Below are 21,293 nucleotides of genomic sequence, written 5' to 3'. Positions count from 1 at the left end.
TATCCTTTAATTTTTGCTTAGATAATAAATATTATGAATGATATGTTATAGAGAATCTAGATTATGTTTTATTCCTTTACACAGTGTTAAGGTTTTTTTGTTTTTTTTTTTTTCAGATAATTTACTAGCTGAACTTGTGGATACTTAGTGTTACACTTTGCTATGATCTATTTTGGTTTTGTCCTTAGTTTTAGGATGAATACTTTATTCTTAAGGCATGGCCTTTCTGAGGTTTCAAACAAAAACCCAAGGTGTTTGCCAAGTCCCCATAACTTGGATGAGATCAAAATTCCAAACTCTATAGGCAGTAGATGCTGGCAGCAGGCAGATGTTGAAATTGCTGCTCAGCTTTTTGGCTCTCTGGCTACTGTTTTCCACTGGGCTCAGTGGCACTCCTCCCACACATGTGCAGTTTACAAGTCATCCAAGGATGGAAGGGAATTTATATACAGAATTGGAGCTCTCTTTTCAATGGCTGCCTCTCTTCTGGAATTTCCGCCCTTAAACCCCACCCACTCTGGCAGCCCCGCACTCCACCCTCTGACATTTCATGAAAATATGATGTTGGTCTTGAGTTGTAGTTGCTCTTTGTGGACTGGGGAGTGCCCTCAAGGGAGAAGTTGTGTAAAGGTAGATCTCATGCATTCTGATTTCTTTCTTTCAAGGATCAAATTGTCAACCGTTTTGATCATCATAACAAGTTTAGTTGACATCCATTGTTACAAATAGTTACAAAATTTTTTCTTGTGATGAGAACTTTTAAGATCTACTCTCTTAGCAACTTTCATATATATATATAATTATTATTAACTACAGTCACTATGATGTACATTACATCCTTAAGATTTATTTATTTTATACCTAGAAGTTTGTACTTTTTGATGATTTTCACTCATTTCACCCACTCCCTACCCCTAGCCTCTGGTAGTTACCAATCTCAATCTGTTCTCTGTATCTATGAGCTTTTTTTTTCCCTAGACATTACATATAAATGAGATCATACGGTATTTGTCTTTCTGCCTGACTTATTCCACTTGGCATGATGCCCTCAAGGTCCATCCATGTTGTCACAAGTGGTAGGATTTCCGTCTTTTTAATGGCTGAATAATATTCCATTGTGTATACATACTACATTTTCTTTATCCATTCATCTATCAATGAATACTTAGGTTGCTTCCATGACTTGACCATTACAAATAATGCTAATCTCTTTCTTTTAAAAGAGGCCAGTGAAGAAAGATGCCTCCAGGAAATAAGCTTTCTGTCTGGAGACTTTCAATTCTATACTACAATTTAAACCCATATAATAGCTTTAAATGACTCACGGGTCACAGAATTATACAGACAGAGGGATGCACAGGCATTACTGAAGCTGTGTCTGTCCCATCAAACCACAAACGTGGAAGAGGTTTCCTTCCTAGAGCCTTGTGTGCACGTTAGCTACAGTTTTCTTCATTCTGCTTCACCCCTTCAGTTTCCATGGAGCTCACAACTTTTGGTCTGTTTTCTCAGGTTCTCTCACCTTGTTCCAATTTCTGGCATCTGTAGACTCCTGATTCTGCTGCCCTGCCTTCTAAATCATTTTGACTGCTCTGACCCTTAATGCTACATGTCCCCTCAAAATCCGTACACTGAAATCCTAACCTCTAGTACTTCAGAATGCGATTTTATTTGGAGATAGGGTCTTCACAGGGGTAACTACGTTAAAATGAAAACATTAGGGTGGACCCTCATCCAACATTACTAGTATTTTTATAAAAAGGGGGCGTTGGGACACAGAGATGCATAGAAGGAAGATGAGAAGGAGAAATACAGGGAGAAGATGTCCATCTACAGAACAAGGAACAAGACCTGGAGCAGATCCTTCCTCCACAAGAGAAACAAACCCTAGTGACCGATTTCAGGCTTTCAGCCTCCAGAACTGAGACGAAAACTTCTGTTGTTTAAGGGACCCGGTCTGTGCTGCTTTGTTAAGGCAGCTCTGGCAAACTAACACACCTGCCACTTAACAAATAAACAAATCTCCATTCTTCCGTGTGGTTCTGACTCATGGCTTTGTTTCATCTCCTAAGATCCACTGACCCCTCAGCATGGTAAGTGGGCAAAAAAGCAAAACAGCCAAAGATTTGTGTCCTAATTTTTTTTACTCAAGTTGAATGACTTTTCTGATCCTTTGACTCCTTATATATAAGATAAGGATACTGTATCTGTCCTTCCTGTCTGTCTACATAGATAAAGCTCAGAGAGGGTACCACACGGAGACTGCAAAATGCTACCCAAGTCTACAGCATCCTGAATCCCTGCTCTTTATTCATAATAAGCTGCTCCTCTTGCCTATAATTATAACAGAACCCCTGTTAGAGGGGTCTTTGAGGGGATCAAGTGCAGAATTCTCCCCTTTTCAGAGAGACCCTTGCAACCTCCAACTTTGTTTACGTTATTTCTAGTTCAGGAGGTGGGATGTGAGGCAGATGTGAGGAACTGCCCTGCTCAAAAAGAGGGGAATGTGGGGTGATGCTTCCATCCCTCACTATTCGCAAATCTCCAGAGGGTTTAAAAGTAATTCCTCAGACAAGATATTTATGTTTCCCAGGTAATGAGTTACGGGAACCAGCTGTTTTAGAGAACGGACTTTTCAGAAGTGTGTAAGGGAAGGAGAACTTTGGTGACACATCAAACTGTATTAACAACAGTGGAGTCTACTGAATGTGATTTTAAATGTGAAAAAATTAAATGTAGGATGATGCTAACAGCTTTCCAACATATTTTGTATGCTTCTTTGTCTGTTTTTAAGATGATTTTGTTAGTGAGAATTTGAAAAACTGTTTTTTCTAGTCACTAAAATTTTTATAAAATTATTTCTAAACAATATAACTTACTCCCAAATAGCTTACATTCTAGTTGCATAAATTCTTATCCACTTTCAAATGTTACTCAAAAGAACTACATTTTAAAATGATTCTACCCTTTTCACTTCTCTCGAATGCCTCCAGATGGCATTAAAACCCTTTCCCTATTATATTTTGCAGCGAAAAATTAAAAATTAGTAATATTTTTACCATTTAAAACCAATCACATTCTTATATCATTGGAAATCAGGATAATGGAACCACTTAGGACTTTTTTCTTAAGAAAGACAGCATATAACGCAGATCCTTTGTGAAATACATAGCTATCCTACTCAAGCCAAAGGTTCTTTCTAGATCAAGAAACAGATCTTGGTCAAATATACTCAATAAGGTTATATCACAAACTGTCATTTCTAATGAATAGCACGTGAAATGCTTAGTAATAAGAGCACTGGCCCAAATGTAGATACATTCATAAAACTGTCTTATAGTAAGAAAATATATTGAACGCCTCAGAAGTGATAGAAATAAGGATTTCTGAGGAGCAATGATCCCTATGGAGCTGAAATTATTTGCTAGCTTGTGAATTCTCTTATTTAAACTTTGGCATATAAATTTGGCATCAAATTAATCATTAAAACATATTTGGATTTCTTGATTATTGAGAGGAAAAAGACAAAACGTAGTGAAGGACATGCTTTAAAAGAGCCTTTTCTTATCTTTTCAAAACTGCATTTGTTAACTCGAAAAAATGAACAAACTCTTGCGCGTCCAGAGGTATCTATAAATGTCTATTTCACATAATTTGGAGGTGAGGTTGCAAATGGCAGGCTTTAAACTGACACAAGTACTTCACGGGTGTGCAGGACAGACAGTCTCCCAGTCTGTGTGAAAAGTTCTGCAATTATTTATGACAACGATGGAAATCTCCGAGCAAATTCCAAAAGGTTTCCTCCCCTCCCCAAATCCATAACACCCTCAAATCTCATGACATTTGTGTTTCAGGAAGGGGAGCCCTGTATTTTCAAGATGACTCTTACCGGGCTAAAGTGTAAGAAAGACCTCAAAATGCACCTGCACCCAAAACCATTTTAAAAGACGTTATGATGAAAAAGAATGACAGGCTTCCTTCCACGACTATTATTACTGCTGTAACAAGATCTCTGCACTGTGTCATACTATAAGCATATTAAAGAACAGCCATCTGGGATAGAAACAGGAAAAAGACTTACGATGTATTCGACGTGCCATTGTCCGGACTCCCTGGCTCAGCACCACCTTTCTCTTAAAAAGGAAGCAGAAAAAAATACGACTGTGTGAGCGTTATGGTCTTTAAGATTTCAGAGAGATTACATATATTTCCATGCTCCTATTAACAATCATTCAAAATGTGCAGCAGGAGGCTTTTAAAACATCTTTTTATTGTCTGAGAACCGGATTTGCAAAATAATTTCTTCTCTGTAATGCAACTGGCCAGGCGCGGGTCTATGAATAGGTGCTAAGGAGCTGTTTGCAAACAGCCAGAGGCTCAGAGCGGAGACCTTGCCAAAAGATGAATATCTTACAGATGGAACCTGTTTCCTTCCACTTCAGCTTACAGAAACTTTAAGGAAATAAATCCATTAGCATTCTACGTGCAAGGCATTTTGAACTTTGATCCTTTCTGCTTACACCAGCCAAACCAGGTCAGGCTGCATCAGAACTTGGAGGAGAGAATTCTGTCGAACACTGAGGCTGCACCATAGGTTATGCGACCCCCAAGGACACACCCCACAGAGAGCCCTGGTGGTTTGGGTCTGCCCAGTTAGTGCAGAATAGGAGGGAAATCCGGAAATCCTTCCTGGCCATCTGAGAGGCTAAAGAAATATTTCTGCCATCTGTGGTCACTGAGGATTTAATGGGCTTTAATTAAGGGAGCCTGGAACCAGTTCACTTTTTGTAGTTTTAAAGGGCAAATTCCTCTTGCAACAGACGTAATGTCATTCTTAGATCCCTGACCCATGATGGTTTGAAACCATTCATCCTCATTTTGTAAGTTGCTTCTTTTTATTTCCTTGAGGCCAGGGGAGGGAAGGGTCGTGACTGCGGTTGTGAGTTAGCTGTGGTTGTGATGGTTACGCAGGGATAACAGTGAAATAAACCCCAGAGAAGGTTATGAGTTGCAAGAGATGGGCCTGATGGTGGTAACTTGCTTTGCTTTGCTAATTCAGGTCAGGCCTGGAGATGTCAGAGAATCCCCTAGTCTACTGTTTAGGGCCCCAGGCCTCTGCCCCAAACAGGGCCCTTTTGTCAGCTGTTGACATTAGCTTACAGTCACTGAGTCTCAGCAGTGACCCCCTAAATCATACGATGAACACATTCCAAAGGTATCATCTAAAGTGAACTTAAAAGTAAATTTTATAATTTTTTTCTCTTTTTCTACCAGGAAACTGGTGAGAGAAAGAAGACGGTTGTATACAGTTCGCACATCTTTATCAGATAAGACTTTCTGCTAAAGCGTCTACACGTTGCTGGAACGTCCATGGGGGACAGCCACCTTGTTAAAAAAAAGCCACTATTTTAACTGCCTCAAGAACAAACGCTGGTTAGACAGACCCCCGTACACATGAAGCCATGTGGCAGCAAAAGAAGAGGCAGCAAGTTAATAAACTTGCTTTTAAAGCTCATGTGTTCACACTGTATTTTGTCTTCCAGGCCAGGTCTGTGGTGTCATCGTTTAGGAGACATGCGAGGCCTTGTCACCTGGCTTCAGTGCTAGAAAACAACCTAATTTAGGACGTTCCAGAATCACTTTCCCACTGAGTAGCCACAGTTCCTGCCAGCATCCCAAAATAGAGAGCTGTGACACCTGCATTAGGTTAAGACAAAACTAAATGGAGGTTTAATTTTTCTCAAACATGTTGATCTTTTTTTTTTCTCTCCCTTTCACTTGGAGAAATAAATGGTTACTTTCTCTGGTCTGTCGCCACCAGAAGTCCCCCCACGTACAATCATAATTAATCAAGAATATAAACAGTGCACTCAGCAGCACTGGCGACGGTAAACATACCCCAACAACTTAATGTCAAAAAGCCAGCAAATCAATATGAGGCACGAAGGCATTGATTGGATGTTTGAATAAATAAATATGTTTTACCTTCCCCGGCAAGGCTGCCAGGTAACTGGCAGGCTGGGAGGACACAGGCCTTATTGCACGTGGGGTCTGGGGGCTGTGGGCATCGTGGACTGGATCAGCGCGGGGACAAAGCTGCGGTGGATTACCTCTGCTCTTAGCAGCACTGATGTTGTGGCAACAAGGAAAACAGAAGGGGTTCTGGCAAACAGGAAGGATGCAATGGGGCCGAACTGGGCCGATAGGAATGGTCCGGGAGGGAGCGCTCTCTGCTACTTCAGGGCTGATGACGGAGTAACCTTTCTGGGGAAAACTAAGCTCAGTTTGGAGTCAGGGATTGAAACCATGTCTGTCCTGCAGGAAGCAGAAATACAAAATTCTCCCCAACAGCTTGAGCTTTTAGGTGATGCAATTTCTGAAGTTAACTTGAAACGTCTAAGCATATGAACCACGAAGAAGCTCAGCCTCTTTCTCAGGACCCAAGGGAAAATCACACAGCTAAGCTAGAGAAACTTCGCAGTAAGAGATGTTTCATGGGTGCGCAGGGGATGTTTCCCTGCAACCACCTGAGAGAGCTGTCGGGGGCCGTTTTTGTTTTTTCATGACAGATGCCACACTGCCCTCCTTGGGAGGGAACCCGCCTTGATCTTTGGGGCACTGGGCGTACGAGACCGGTGTGGGGGCAGTGTGGTCGTCTGGAGTGTAGAGATAGACTCACAGAGAGGAAGAGAGAAAAAAATGAGCCATGGGAAGAAAACAGGCTCAGATGTGTAAATGCACATGCACGTGTGTACGTATATAGTATGTACGTATAGTACTTTCAGCTTGACAGTCCGTACGGGTCTACCTGCGCCTTCCACGGTACCAAGCACGCACTGCATGCTGAGTGTCTGTCTTCTGTCTGAGGACCTGTCACTAACGTAGAGGCCCACGCTACCACGAGCGAGGAGGAGAGACGTGCACTCACTGCGGAGACGGACGGACAATTTGAGGCATGAAACAGTCTGGTGGCTCCAAAAGGTCACATACAGAATTACAATAGCTACACTTTTAATCCAATAAATGTACCAAGGACTGATACGCCAAGTACTCTGGTAAGCGGAAAGATAGATAATATCTAATTCATGCCCTTTAAACTTAAAATGACTGCACTGCTGGAGTCCGGCCCTCTCCATCAATAGTGCCATGATATGGAGCAAAGAGGAATTTTGAAAAGGAACTCAAAATAGATCCAGGCTGTGTTCTGCTGTGGAGGAAAGTTTTGCTATCCTACTACTTTTCTTTATAATAAAAGTAATCCCTATTCAGGGTTAAAAAAAAAATTGAACAGTGGAGAAAAGGTGACGACTTCGCTGGCTTTTGTTTTCAGTTCTATTAGTCCTACAGCCATTATGCTAAGTAATATATTTATTTCTAGATGTGTCAACTTTTAAACAGTACATAACGATTTCTGATACGAAAAAGGAGAGAGAAGGTATTTAATATACTACCACCTCCTTTCCCCTTACAATTTTGGCTAATTCCGTTATTACTTTTAGGGCCTCTAGTGGGTGTTTTAACTTTAAATAAACTTAAACTTCTGTTTCTTGATTCATCAACTTCTGACAGGACTTCCCTTTCACACCATGTGGGACGAGGAAACTCACCCATCTCTGCTCCCTCCTGCCTCCCCGCCCTCCATCACTCTGCACAGCGACACGTTTCCCCCTACAGAGCCACGATTTAAAATATTTATATCCTATTCAGTAATTATTCATGAATCATCCTCATTAATATTAATTTAATTAATAATTTAATTTTGGGAATTGCCTATAGGCCAAGGAGAAAAATTGCAAACCAATAACGGAATTTGTAATACCGTAACAATATAAATATCAGTCTCTAAGGGACAGAGTAGGGGGACTGGACCTGAACAGAAGGACTGCCACTAAACTTGAATGAGGGCAAGTGTTCCCAGAATTTATGTCATACGGATTCTCATTCTCACATTTCAGCACCCCACAGGTTAATCTGTCTCAAGTGAAGGCTTTTCCTAAAAAGAAGTTAAGCAGAGTTTGCATTTAATGTGTAGAAAAATGTACATTTCATATATATGTAGTTTTTTAAAAGTTAAATGAATTAACTGTGAAAACCCCTTCCAGGGATGGAAATGGGACATTGATGAGAAATGACCCAGCAGCTCCTGGGCACGCACGCTCTCCCTGCCCTCCCGGCCGGCTACCTAGCGATGGAATTTTGTATTCATCTCTCTCCTCCTTGACAGTGTCGGCTACCGGGTATTTATTTGTAAATAAAAGAGTCTTTAATTTTTCCTGACTTTAAATTCCACATGAATGGAATCATGCCGTACGCATTCTCCCGGGACTCACTCCTGTCGTTCAACCGTGTGGTTTTTAGATTCAGCCGACATCATGTACGTGCCTCTGGCTCCTTCACCCTCACTCTGTGGTCACCCTCACATCCCCTTATACAAATCGGCCGTTTTCCTTTATTTGACTTTTTTTTTTTCTGTTTTATTTAAGAAACACATCAGAAAGATGTTCTCCACGGTCTTTTGAAAGTGTGTAATTTTACTGTTCACGTGTAGGTCTTTTGCAAATACTTGGAACAGTTTTTGTATATGATGTGAAGTAGGAGTTAATCTCCTTTTTCTCTTACCTCCTCCCCTCCCCCCCAAAACAACAACAACAACAAAGTTTTTCCTTTTTCTCCCTGGAGATAACCAAGCATTCCGGTACCAGCTTTAAGAAGCCCATTCTTCCTCCACTGGTCTGCATCATCAGCTCTGCCACAAATGTAGTTTTCATACATCTGCGGTTCTGTTTCTGAGTCCTCTGTTGTTTCACTGCTCAACTTGTCTGTCACTGTCACGTTACTCAGATAAACGCTCATTGATTCATTCATTGGTCAGGTAAGGCTCCAACCTGATTCGTTTTCAGGGGTGTCTGAGCTATTTTTGGCTCTTTGTTTAATCAAGTCAATTTGTTCCTGTTTGTTTCATTATTTTCCTTTTCCCTCTTCCTGGGTCATGACCTTCCCTGCCCAGGATTATCTAACAGCAGGGTCCTAGCCACACTCCATTTTCCAGAAACTCAGCTGAACTTCTGGTTTGTTGACGACATTCTTTCCTGCTCTCAGTGCTGTTATGGATTTATTTCCATTACTACAGCTTTCTGGTTATTTAAACGGAGATTCTGAAGGGAGGGAAAGAAGTGCTCACGCTCAGTCTGCCACTTGACCAGGACATTCTCATAACGTAAAAAAAAAAGTAGACATACGTCACCTATTTTAATACTTGAGCTTCTCAATACTTACTAAGCTTCTATTTTACAATATTAAATTAAATTAATTGGTAACAGCAAACTGTCTAAAGTATCTATCTTTTAAAAGATTGGCATTAAAAAATCATTTTCTGTTTAATTTCTACACTCTTTCCTTTCAGTATCTTGGTAACAGAGCTTTTCCGAATTCTAAAATGAAAAAAGCACAGACCTGAAGTGGGGAAGAGGTTAATCCGTCAAACAACACATACGCGTTCTGTTTCTCTAAAGTTCAGTTTTTGCCTATTTTCTACATATTTACTGGAGCCATCATGCCCCAAACTGTAGTGATTCCAAACCAAATACAAGAAACAGCACAGGAAATGCTGGTGGGACCAGCTCTCCTGAAGTTTCAAATGTGCTACCATCTACAGAGGACACTCCAATTTTTGAACAGTGATATTACCTTTTTATGGATGTGCTTGGTTTGGGTAGGGGAGATTTATTTGAAAAATACACACACACACAAAATCCCCTTGCCCCTAGGGAAAAGAAAGCCAACCCCTAATTTCCTTGGACGATGGACTGTGGAGGGTTTCATGCCACAATGTGCAGGTGCCACTCACAGCCCCCCAGCAGACAGGTCTGCCTTTACATGATCTCAGCCGCAGCACCAGCAAGTCAATGTCTGCTGTAAAAATATGCCAAGTGCAAAGATCACAGCATGTAGCTCTTGCACAAGAAGCCAATCTCACACCAACGTGACAGAAGCAGCCTTTTTTGGGTCGAGGTAACAAGAGGGAAAGTCTGTGTTCTTTTGGGGCAGAGATCCCTGAATTCAAATTCTGTTCTTCTTCTTATTTTTTGCCATGTGACCACGGGCTAGTTATTAACTGCAGAATCTCATTTTCATCACGTGCTGGGTGGGTGGCAGTGCCTACTTCACACAGCTACTTCACACATTTACTGTTGGGATTAAGTGAAATAGCATACGTAAAGGTGCCAGCACACAGAAGAGACTCAAAGCTATAATCCTTTGTTCCTTATGTCACAGACTCCAAGCTGAGAGACGGCACGTTTATTCTATTATATCTATCACATCCTCCCTTTCACCTGAGCTGTGTAAATTCAAATGGAAAGATGGGGTGAGGAATGTAATGGCAATGCTTCCAGATGCTCTATCTTTGGCAAATGATGCTGATGCCCACACACCTTATGGACTTAAACACGCATCTCTTCCCATTCCTTTTCTTACTATTAAATTTACAGCTTCCTACAGATTTCAAGTCCCTCGGCATTTCACCTCCTCACTGGCACTTGTGCTCACAGCGAATTCCAACAGAGGGTGGGATAATTAAGTCATATTGCCTATGCATCATTACGCCATCATTTCCTCCCCCTACCCTAACCTTTCTCGAGCTGTGCATTGGAAGTCTGGAGCTTCCTAATGCATTTGTCATTTGTCTGGATGTCTTTCCTCCCTCATCCTTCTGCCCTCACAGATGCTCAGTGGGTGAGCCTCAGGTCCTAAGACACAGCAACCGGCTCAGAGTGATTTTCGCCTTCAAACACAGCTTTGAAAATTGGCAAGGGATACGCTCAGCCGACTGGCTGGTCAAGAGACTAACAAAGGCCAGTCTTCGTGGGTGTGCTTTCGTGATATGAATGGGGGAGCTTATACATTTTTAATGTGCAAGAAAACATTAATACCAATTAGTAGTGCCAAAGGAGAGAATTAAAACAATACTTCATGGAACGCTAACACTCTCTCTTTGATGAAGCAGCCCATGTGTTTTACTAGACGCTGGACTCAATAACGAACTTCTTTCCTGGACACGTGAGTCTGCTTCTCCCTGAAGAGGGCATGGGTTATTCGTGGCTGTTAAGGCTGTTTCTCACAGGTCTTCTGATTGGGTCTCTTTGCCCGTTTATTTTCTTTCAATTTTAGCTAACTCATTAGTTGCCTTTAAATTTTTTTTTTGTTCATGATTTGGGCTTCCTTCCCTTAAATAAAGAGGAGCACTTAGAGATAAGGTCTCCATGAGTCTTATCCACTTCAGCAGAACTTGAGCAAATGGCTTTCTTATTCGCTACCTGATTCTGTCTTTTAGCAAAACTCCTTTAAACCTACTGCCTACTGCACGCGTCTGTCCTCACAGGCTCCACCCCGACCCCAACGCCCACATACAAAGCTGGAGAGAAAAGTCTTTCTTACTTGGATTATTGTGTCCCGAGGAAACGAGCTGAGAGTCCTAAAAAAAAAACAAAAACCCAAGAAATATCAATCAATTTTCTCATTTTGACTTTCAGAATGTCAGCTGAATATGAGATACATCGTTGGTCGTTCAGAACCTCATCACTGGTCATAATCTCGCCCAGCTATCGTAATGAGAAACATTCACGTGAATGTGCTTGTTAAGCAGTTCTGGTAATACAGATCGCAACCACTTCTATTTCGTATTACGGACTTTTGTTTTGTTTATTGAGATGAAATTCACATAACACACAATTAACCACTTTAAAGTGAACAATTCAGTGGCATTTAGTATATTCCTGATGTACTAAAATCACCACTTCTATCTAGTTGCAAAATACTTCCATCACTCCAAAGTAAAACTGCTAACTCATTCAGCAGTGTCTCCCCCTCTGCCTCTCTCTGCAGACCCTGGGAACCACCAGTCTACATCCTGTGTCTACGAATTTATCCATTCTGGACATTTCATATAAGTGGAAACATACAATATGCCACCTTCTGCATCTGCTTCTTTCACTAAGCATGATGTTTTGGAGGTTCATCCATGTTACAGCATATATCACTACTTCATTCCTTTTTATACACGAATAATATTTCATTGTATGGATATCCAACAACTTTTTTTTTCTGTTTTCATATTCTTTTTCATTAAAGGTTATTACAAGATATTGAACATAGTTCCCCATGCTGTACAGAGGAAACTTCTTAAAAATCTATTTTTATATATAGTGACTAACATTTGTAAATCTCAAACTCCCAAATTTATCCCTTCCCACCCCCTTTCCCTGGTAACCATAAGATTGTTTACTATGTCTGTGAGTCTGTTTCTGTTTTGTAGATGAGTTCATAGTGTCCTCTTTTTTTCTTTAGATTCCACATATGAGTGATATCATATGGTATTTTTCTTTCTCTTTCTGGCTTACTTCACTTAGAATGATGATCTCTAGGTCCATCCATGTTGCTGCAAATGGCATTATTTTGTGATCATCTCAATAGATGCAGAAAAAGCATTTGATGAATTCAACACCCATTTATAATGAAAACTCTTACCAAAGTGGGTATAAGGGAACATATCTCAACATAATAAAAGCTATTTATGACAATATAGCATAATACTCAATGGTGAAAAACTGAAAGCCTTCCCCCTAAAATCTGGAGCAGGACAAGGATGTTCACTCTCACCACTTCTATTCAACATAGTATTGGAAGTCCTAGCCACAGCAATGAGGCAAGAAAAAGAAATAAGAGATCGAAATTGGAAGAAAAGAGATAAAATCGTCACTATATGCAGATAACATGATACTATATATAGAAAACCCTGAAAGCTCTACACAAAAACTACAAGAGCTAATAAACAAATTTGGCAAGGTAGCAGGTTTCAAGAGTAACATATAAAAATCAGCCGCATTTCTTTACACTATACAACAACTTGTTTATCCATTCACCTGTTAACGGACATTTGGGCTGCTTCCGCCTTATGGCTACTGTGAGTGTGGCTGCTATAAATGCACATGCACGTGTACTTGTTTGACTCCTTGTTTTCAATCCTTTTGCATATATATCTAGGAGTAGAATTGCGGGGTCATATGATAATTCTATGTTAAACTTTTTGAGGAATTGACAAACTGTTTTCCTCCGTGGCTGAACCATTTTGAACTTCTCCTAGTAATGTATAAGGGTTCTAATTTCTGCACATCCTCACCAACACATCTCATTTTCCTTTAACTAAAAAAAAAATCTTTATAGCCATTTGAGTGGACGTGCAGTGGTTTCTCACTGTGGTTGTGATCTGCGTTTCCCTAACGACTATGACCTTGAGCAGGTTTTCACGTGTTTGTTGTCCATTTGTATGTCTTCTTTGGAGAAATACATATTCAAGTACTTTTTCCATTTTTTTAATTCTTATTTTTTTATTTAAGTGTAGTTGATTTACAATGTTAGTTTCATGTGTATAGCAAAGTGACTCAGTTATCCATACACATAACATATATATTTTTTTAGATTCTCTTCTATTACAGCTCATTACAAGAAATCAAATATAGTTCCCTGTGCTATACAGTAGGTCCTTGTTGTTTATCTGTTTTATATATAGAAATGTGTATCAATCCCAAACTCCTAATCTATCCCTTGCCCCCCACTTTTCCCTGGTCCATTTTTCAAATTGGGTTGTTTGTCCTTTTTTTGTTGAGTTAAAAGAGTTCTTTATATATTCTGGATACCAGACCCTTATCAGATATATGATTTGCAGATATTTCCTCCTATTCTGCCAGTTGACTTTTCACCTTACTGATAATGTCCTTTAATGCACCAAAGTTTTCAATTTTGATGAAGTCCAGTTTACCTAATTTTTCTTCTGTTGCTCATGCTTTTGGTGTTGTATCTGAATTCATTGCCAAATCCTAGGTCAGAAAGATTTATCGCTGTTTCTTCTATGAAGTTTATGGTTTTAGTTCTTATGTTTAGGGCCTACTGTATTATTGACTTTTAATCTCATCCACTTCCCATTGAAGGTACCCTCACTCTTACCACCTTTCTGAAGACAAGGCTGGTGACCACTCCATCAGGGACACGGTGCTGAACACTGGTTGTCAATCTCACATTGGTGGATGGAAAGATCATCACAGATTTCCACTTATCAGAAATGGCAGAAAGCCTGCACTATATAGTATTTGAGTTTAGTTTCTGATCAGGTAAGTAGTGAACAAACCTGATTTCACTTCCACTAAAGTGAAAGGTTGTATTTTGTCTTGGGAATTCACATCGTCTTTCCTTACAAAGTTCCTATTTAATGTGAAATACAAAGGAGAGTTATAGAAGAATGAATTAATTGAGATGGTAAGAATGTAATAAAATAGATAGCAGTGCATTAAGTCTGGTGAGACTCCTTTCCAATTTTAGTGTGTGGAACAAAGATCCAGTGAAATGAAACTAACTTCTATTTTTATGGCTTTTTTATTATTTAAAATAGTAAATATTACATATATATTTTTATTATTTTACTTTTACCCAGACTGGTGGATAGAGGCCAGGTAGGAAAACTGGGACGGGAAGGGATTCCCACTGTATTAAGCAGACTGAGGCATACACAGATGCCTTTAATATCAAAGCGTATAGAAATGAGCCATTCATCTGAAGAAAAAAAACAAACTCTCAACCTGAGATTCAGTTTTTGGAAATAGTGTATTAAGATGAAATACAGTTCTTGAAATGGCAGATGAAGATATAATCCTCAAAAGTGATTCTGGCGTGTTTTGGACAGTTGCTGTTATGAAGAAGACATTCAGTTAGATCCCCCAGATGGACTGGTATGTTTCTCATTGCTTCTAATTAATTTAGAGTTTATATCTGAACACAGCTTAGTGTTGGCTTTCACACGTGAAAAATACTTTGAACCCCATGTAGTAGACTTCTCTGAGCCGTCTGGAGACTTCAACATTTTGGAGGTATCTGGTACTAGACAGGTGAAGACTTGCTCACCATCAAATAGACAAGAATGGTCACTGAGACAGTTTTTTCAATGTTAAGATCATTCTTAGAAGAAGGAAAAAAAACAACAGTAAGAATTTTTGTGAAACTACTGATGTTATTAGGACATAGATGGTTTTACTTCTTGATGCACTTTAGACATCCTGAAACCCAGATGGTGACCAGTGACCATAGACTGTCGAGCAGAGAACCGAAGGGGAGCCTACAGAGAAGGCGGATCACAGTTACACACTGCAAGGCCTCGTGTTTCACAGACAGTGAGCTTCAGCATTCAGCCAGGACATCTGTGTAATTAATGATGATGACTTTTATTGGGTGGGGAGTAAAGAGAGGCAGAAAATGGTTAAAGTAACTGGTTAAAAAAAATCATAGATGTTGGCTCTTCTGGACAGAAGGAGACATTCGGAGGGGCAAAATAAAATAAAGACTTTGTCCCTCATATGTCATCTCATGTTTCTAGCTGACGTCTTCTAAGCGGTGCACTAACAACAAACGTAGCTCAGAATCACTGACTCTAGCCCGTGTTCCTAGGCTGTGCCACTCTGTGGGTACTGATGATGCCCGATGCTCGTTCTGACTGACTTTTGGCCAGCGTGTCGCCCGTCTGCTGATGGAAGGTCTGAGCCCCTTACGAGGCCCACAGGGCGCTGTCCACAACCTGATCAGTTCTCAGCTGGCCAATGACAGGGCCTGTGGCTGCTGCTTCTGGCAGGAGTACTGCTCTGCCCAGCCGGCTGCAGACCCCCGGGGGCCTCACAGGGGGTGCCCATCCTTCCTCCTTCACTGAGCCAGAGCCGGGCCGGGTACAAATTGTTACAACCAAGGGCTGAAAGGGAGACTGCTATGTAGGACTGCTCCCAGTCTTCGCAGTCGTCCCTTCCTCTCCTCGGGAGGCGTGTCTTGCCATCTTCTGTCTTCTGCTCTGCAAACTTCATTCTACCCTCAAGGCACAACCCAAAGATGCTCCAGGGTTCCTTGTTCTTTGAAATATTCCTGAATCGCAGGAGGACTTATATGCTTTCTTTATGTTTTCCCTGCACTGTGTCAAACCTCTATTGCAGGAATTATCTTTTCAACTATGCCTGCTTTAAAAAAATTAAACAGACCAGGACTCCTTTAAAAAAACTAAACAAAACAAAAACAGACCCAGTTTTGTTGAGGTGCAAATGACACGTAAACTGTACATATTTAAAGTATCAGATTAGATAAGAAATACCATACAAAGAATGCTACTATTATTATTGTCTTGACCCAAGGATGGCTTCATTTTATCAAGTAGCGTTTGCTATCTAAACCACAGCAAAACGTCATGTCTATTCATTAAGAAAATTCAGGAAAACAGGAAAATATTTTTTAAAAAGTTGCCTGTAACCCTCCAACAGGACATTTCTCAGGTTACTCTCCTGCTTTTAGTTTGCCCTGTCACTCATCAAGTGTGTGGCATTCTGACGGTCACGTGCATAAAGGGGAGAGCCACCTTCTGTCACTCAGAAGAAGATCTAGATGGGAATTTATTCTTCTCCATCTTTAAATCCTGAATTCCCAACACCTAAACCATTGCCGGGTACCAGGGAATCCCCAAACTTCTTTAAAATTGGTGTTTAGCTGGGAAGTAGAGTTTGTACAAATCATTTGGCTGAAGACAGAAGTAATGAAGCACACTGGTATCTGGGAAAGCCCTTCAAGGAAGTACTATAATAAATACTAAATTTTATCAAATGTAACAAAACTGGATAAAGCTGCATTACTTCATGTGCTACTATGGAAGACAGTTACTGCCAATTATTTGTAAAATGCTATCAACTGTAAAGCAAATCCTGATTTTAGGGACCTTTAAATGTTAAAAAAAAATGCACCTTAGATCAAAAAAAAAAAGAGTTGCTTTTAAGCCACGTTGCTGACGGCAGGTGGTACGTGTACTGTGAGGGCAGTACTTAGAGATGGTTTTTGGAACCATCTGGGGACTACTGGACTCAGACTTTTTCTTTCTTGTGTGTCAGTCCATCATTAGAATTACAAAGGGCAGGAAATGGAAATATACCTTCTTTGATTTTCAGATCCCCACATAAAGCTAATTATTACAGGAAAAAGAATCAACCACTTGATTTGGCTTGGTCCCCAATCTCTTTCTTTTCATTCTTTTCTGTAAAGCTTAGTACAAGGGAAATCATGTAAATTAAAATTAATTTAAATGTTTCCTTTGAGGTAATGAAATAAACATGAAGCTTTAGCCCAAACATTTTGAGGTCATGTTTGAAGCATGCTAGGAACCCAAAGAGGGAGACAGATCATAAACTTTTCAACTTGAAAGCATTTTCCTTCACACTCGCTGGCTTTCATTCTTCTTGTAGTATATAAAGAAAAAAGCAATCATTTCTGTAATGATGCTAGAATTCTTCTGCCTAATGCATTAAAAACTGTTCAGCAAATGAATATATGTATGTATACGCATGACTGGGACATTGTGCTGTACACCGGAAATTGACACTACTGTAATTGACTGTACTTCAGTTAAAAAAAAAAACAAAACAAAACTGATCAGCAAGAATAGTTTCAAACCAGGTCTGATCCAGGCAGATTCAGCACGCATGACACGAAATGTTTGTGGAATGGCATTAGATTTGCAAATACACCTGCAGAGGATGGAGAAAGTTCTATAATGTTGAGTTCTTTACTTGCCTTTCAAAACTTATGAGACTGCTACAGAATTGAAAGGAAAAGGGCAAAAGCAAATTCATACTTTTTTTTGGTTGAAATTCCTGGTAATGGCATGCCTTCTTTTCTTTACCAAATTTTTGTGAAAATTGCCAAACTTTTGCGATTTGAAGAATAAGGCAGACACGTCTGGTAGTGTTTATCTAGGGAGTCGTGGCTCCAAATTAAGTCTTCAGAGAATAGAAAAAAATGTCCAGGTTCCGTATCAATTGACTTTATCATATATTATGTCCTTCAAATACCCAGAGAAATTGGGGAAATTCTCGGAAGTATGTACCTAATTAATTTAGTGGTACTGGTAACTCAGAAAGGACATTTAAATCGAGTTTCCTTGTGAGGTCACATTGCCCCTTTAATCTTAATAAGGGCTTAATTTCATTATTTATTAGTCATTTTGGAGATTTTGCCCTGCAAATTCCATAAACAATTCTAGCTCCTACACACTAGCAATTGTGATAACCTCAAACCTTAATAATCTGACTAATGAACGGTACACCTCCAGCTGTGAGAATACTAATTAGTGAAATACAGGTTAAAAGACACGTCCTAGGTGTGAGGATTAACGATGTCTTTGCAGTAGGCAGAATAAGGGCTCCCCCGAAGATGTCTGTATCTTAATTCCCAGACCCCGTGAATATGTTACCTCTCATGGCAAAAGGGACTTTGCAGATGTGATGAACTATTTTGAGATGCGAGATTATCCTGGATTATCCAGGTGGGCTCAGGAGAATCACAAGGGTGCTAGAAACTTCCATATTTTGCCCCTTCTATTTGCATAATTTTTCTTTATAATGAGTATGTAATTGTGTGTTGGTTGTATGGTTAAAAATCAAAACTTACTAGACTTATGTATAATTTAACTACAGCTTACGCTTGATTTTTTTGTGTGCTTGCTCTTAGAAAATATGGAAGTCTTTTTTTAAAGTCTTAGAAAATATTTTAAGCTTTATAAAAGATAACCGAGAAATTATATACTTCATGTTCTCAATTCTAAGACACTGATTTTAAGATTCACCATTAATTTAATAACAGCTTTTCAAGAAAAAACAAGACATACAATCACACAGAATGTATAAAATGATTGCAAGATGCATTTCAATTTCACGAGTGTTTTTAGAAAAAATGACAATGATAATATTCATCATATTTTGCAGGAAGTATGGAAGTAAGTAAGACTGCAAGCTGGATTTTCTCCCTTTGATGAATAGATATATGCTTGCAAATTGTTGAAAATCAGATCCACATGCCTTTGGCAGGAATATTTACAGAGGAAAGACAATCAAGGGAAAACCCACTGTCTGCTAAAAATCTGTGTGTGAGTTAGGTATATTCACCCTATAAACAGCAAGGTCCTACTGTACAGCACAGGGAACTATAATCAATACCTTGTAATGGCCTATAGTGAAAAAGAATATGAAAAGGAATATATGTATGTATATGTATGACTGAAACATTATGCTATACACCAGTAATTGACACATTGTAAAATGACTATACTTCAATGAAAAAAATAAAAACATATTTTTAAAAGTATATTTATCCTGGGTGATGGAGGATCTCACCTTATTTGGAAATGGAAATTTGCTCTGTTCCACTTTGCCAGGTGCTTGAATAGCAGAAAGTGGGGGAAGCCAGGTCATCTCCTAAAGGGAGGGAAAAACAAACAACACTGTAACGCTCCGAGTGTTTAAAGTCACAGCACATCAAGCAGTTGCATAAGTCGGCCGTAACGAGGCACAGGAGGTGTAAGGAACGAACAAGAGATGAGTAAGAAATGAAAGGGATTTTTAAAACAAGAATTTGAAACCCGCTTTCATGATTTCTTTCCCTAATTTTACAAATTCTTGGTTCCATGGCTATCCCCGTCAGTCCTTTATACCTCAAAAAGATCTACAAGGCCATCCCATTTTCATTTCATTTAAGCTCCTAAGCAACAGGACAACCCCGTAGTAAACGAGCTGTGGAAAGTGTCGTCCAAAGGGGGCTGCTTCTCTTGGACTCGATCCCACCCAATTCACAGGGTCTTTCTGAAGGAAGGCACAAAGCGCTTTTAACAGGAAGCATCATTATTGGAGGGGTTATTTATTTTACTAGAAACTCCTATCAGTATGTTCCCAATAAGTCTCACACATCATTTTGGTCTTCATAAAAATGCCATTCATGGAGAAGTGAAAAAACAAATTACACGTATGAAATAGAGAGAGAGCACTGGCATTTTTATAACACAGAATTAAGAGCACAACTTCAGCTCAACATGTGGGGTGTCGTGTGCTTTCTGACATCACTCTCACTCAGCTGTGAGAGAGAGAGAGACAGCGGCCGAGATGGCTGTCCATTCCCGTCCAGGATTCTTCTCCAGCCCCTTCTCCTGGAAGGTATTTGCATTCACTAAATGACTGTCAAAGGAAACTGAATCAATTCCTGATTACCAGGAAACTGACTTGGAATTTACAAATCGGTTCTGAACCCTATTTCTTGACCCCTTCCACTTCCAAACCTAACCTAACAGCAGTCAGTGAGGGAAGATTTGGTTTTAAAAAAGTGTTTTAATTTGTACCCTGTTTCTGGTGGTGATTTAACATGGAAGCAAATGGTAACATTTTTCATAACTGCTAAAATTTCACTTAGTTTGCCTCAGATTATTCTCTTCACAGGGAAGCAATGTGCTTTCATCGCTAGGACATCCACCCTGCATCACCGCATCCATTGCTTCCCCCACGCCACACCTCAACCATCCCTTCATCACTGCTCGGCTGTCCTTTAGCCACTCCCTGGACCACAGGTAAGAGAGGAAGAGAAAGATAACGCTTAAAGCCAATTATGCCAAAGTCTAGGTAGCTACCTTCTGATCTTATAAACTCGCCTGCCACTGCTTTGATCTGTCTGCCTTTCTTCCTTTCTGATTTTCTTGTCACTTAGGAATGAAGTCACCCCCTCTTCCCCAGCACTGAGAGGTCCTCAGTTTTGAGCCCAGGTCCTCACTGGTCCTACCTCCCTAAGCAGAGGTCTGGTTACCCAAGGGACATATTTCAGAGTATCTTCTTATTCCTCAGATAAACTTAACACACCAACTCTCTTTATAGTAAACACACTCACTTCTCTCTCAAAAGAAAGGAAAGATGGTTAAATGATAAAGGAACAGAATACTGCCTTTCATTAACCATCCAACTTGTTCTCTCTCCTCCATATACCAGTTCCTCAGAAGGCCACGGGGCACATGGACCAGTTTCCGTTTTCTTGTCTACTGAACAGCGAGATGGACCATGAGTCTTAAAAATCCACAGCTTCGAGGTGAGTAGAGCCTCACTCTGCAGACCCCTCGCCCTCTGCATAGCTGCCCACCGGCTCTGAGGTCACCTGCCTCACCCTGTCTCAGGACAAACGGCCAGAGGCTCATGGCGTCCGTTCACTACACATCGTGGCTCTTTATTATCAAGAGAGAGAAGAGACAAGAATTGAATTTTCGCCTGAAATCTAATCTTAGAGTTCAAAAATGCACAGTTATGAAGACCTGCAAAGTCTATTTAGTTTGCAAATAGATTAAGCTAGAAAAAAATGTAAACTCTATTTTACCTTTCCCATAAAATTCAGGGAAGAGATACAGAGCTCCCCGGTCT

The 21,293-nt window shown here is 40.1% G+C and overlaps 1 protein-coding gene across 1 annotated transcript in view; it reads right to left on the bottom strand.

Moving 5' to 3' along the window:
- AFF3 (ALF transcription elongation factor 3) overlaps positions 1-21,293 on the bottom strand; it is a 428,458-nt gene that overhangs the window by 120,144 nt on the left and 287,021 nt on the right. The window contains exons 8-10 of the mRNA XM_072951324.1: positions 19,239-19,319; positions 11,437-11,473; positions 4,082-4,133 (exon numbers count right to left, since the gene is read on the bottom strand). Of these exons, the coding sequence (XP_072807425.1) occupies positions 4,082-4,133; positions 11,437-11,473; positions 19,239-19,319 (170 nt within the window). The remainder of the gene's footprint in view (positions 1-4,081; positions 4,134-11,436; positions 11,474-19,238; positions 19,320-21,293) is intronic.

Source organism: Vicugna pacos, chromosome 28, assembly GCF_048564905.1.
Source record: "Vicugna pacos chromosome 28, VicPac4, whole genome shotgun sequence".
Lineage (NCBI taxonomy): Eukaryota > Metazoa > Chordata > Mammalia > Artiodactyla > Camelidae > Vicugna > Vicugna pacos.
This window is presented reverse-complemented; position numbering and strand designations above follow the sequence as displayed.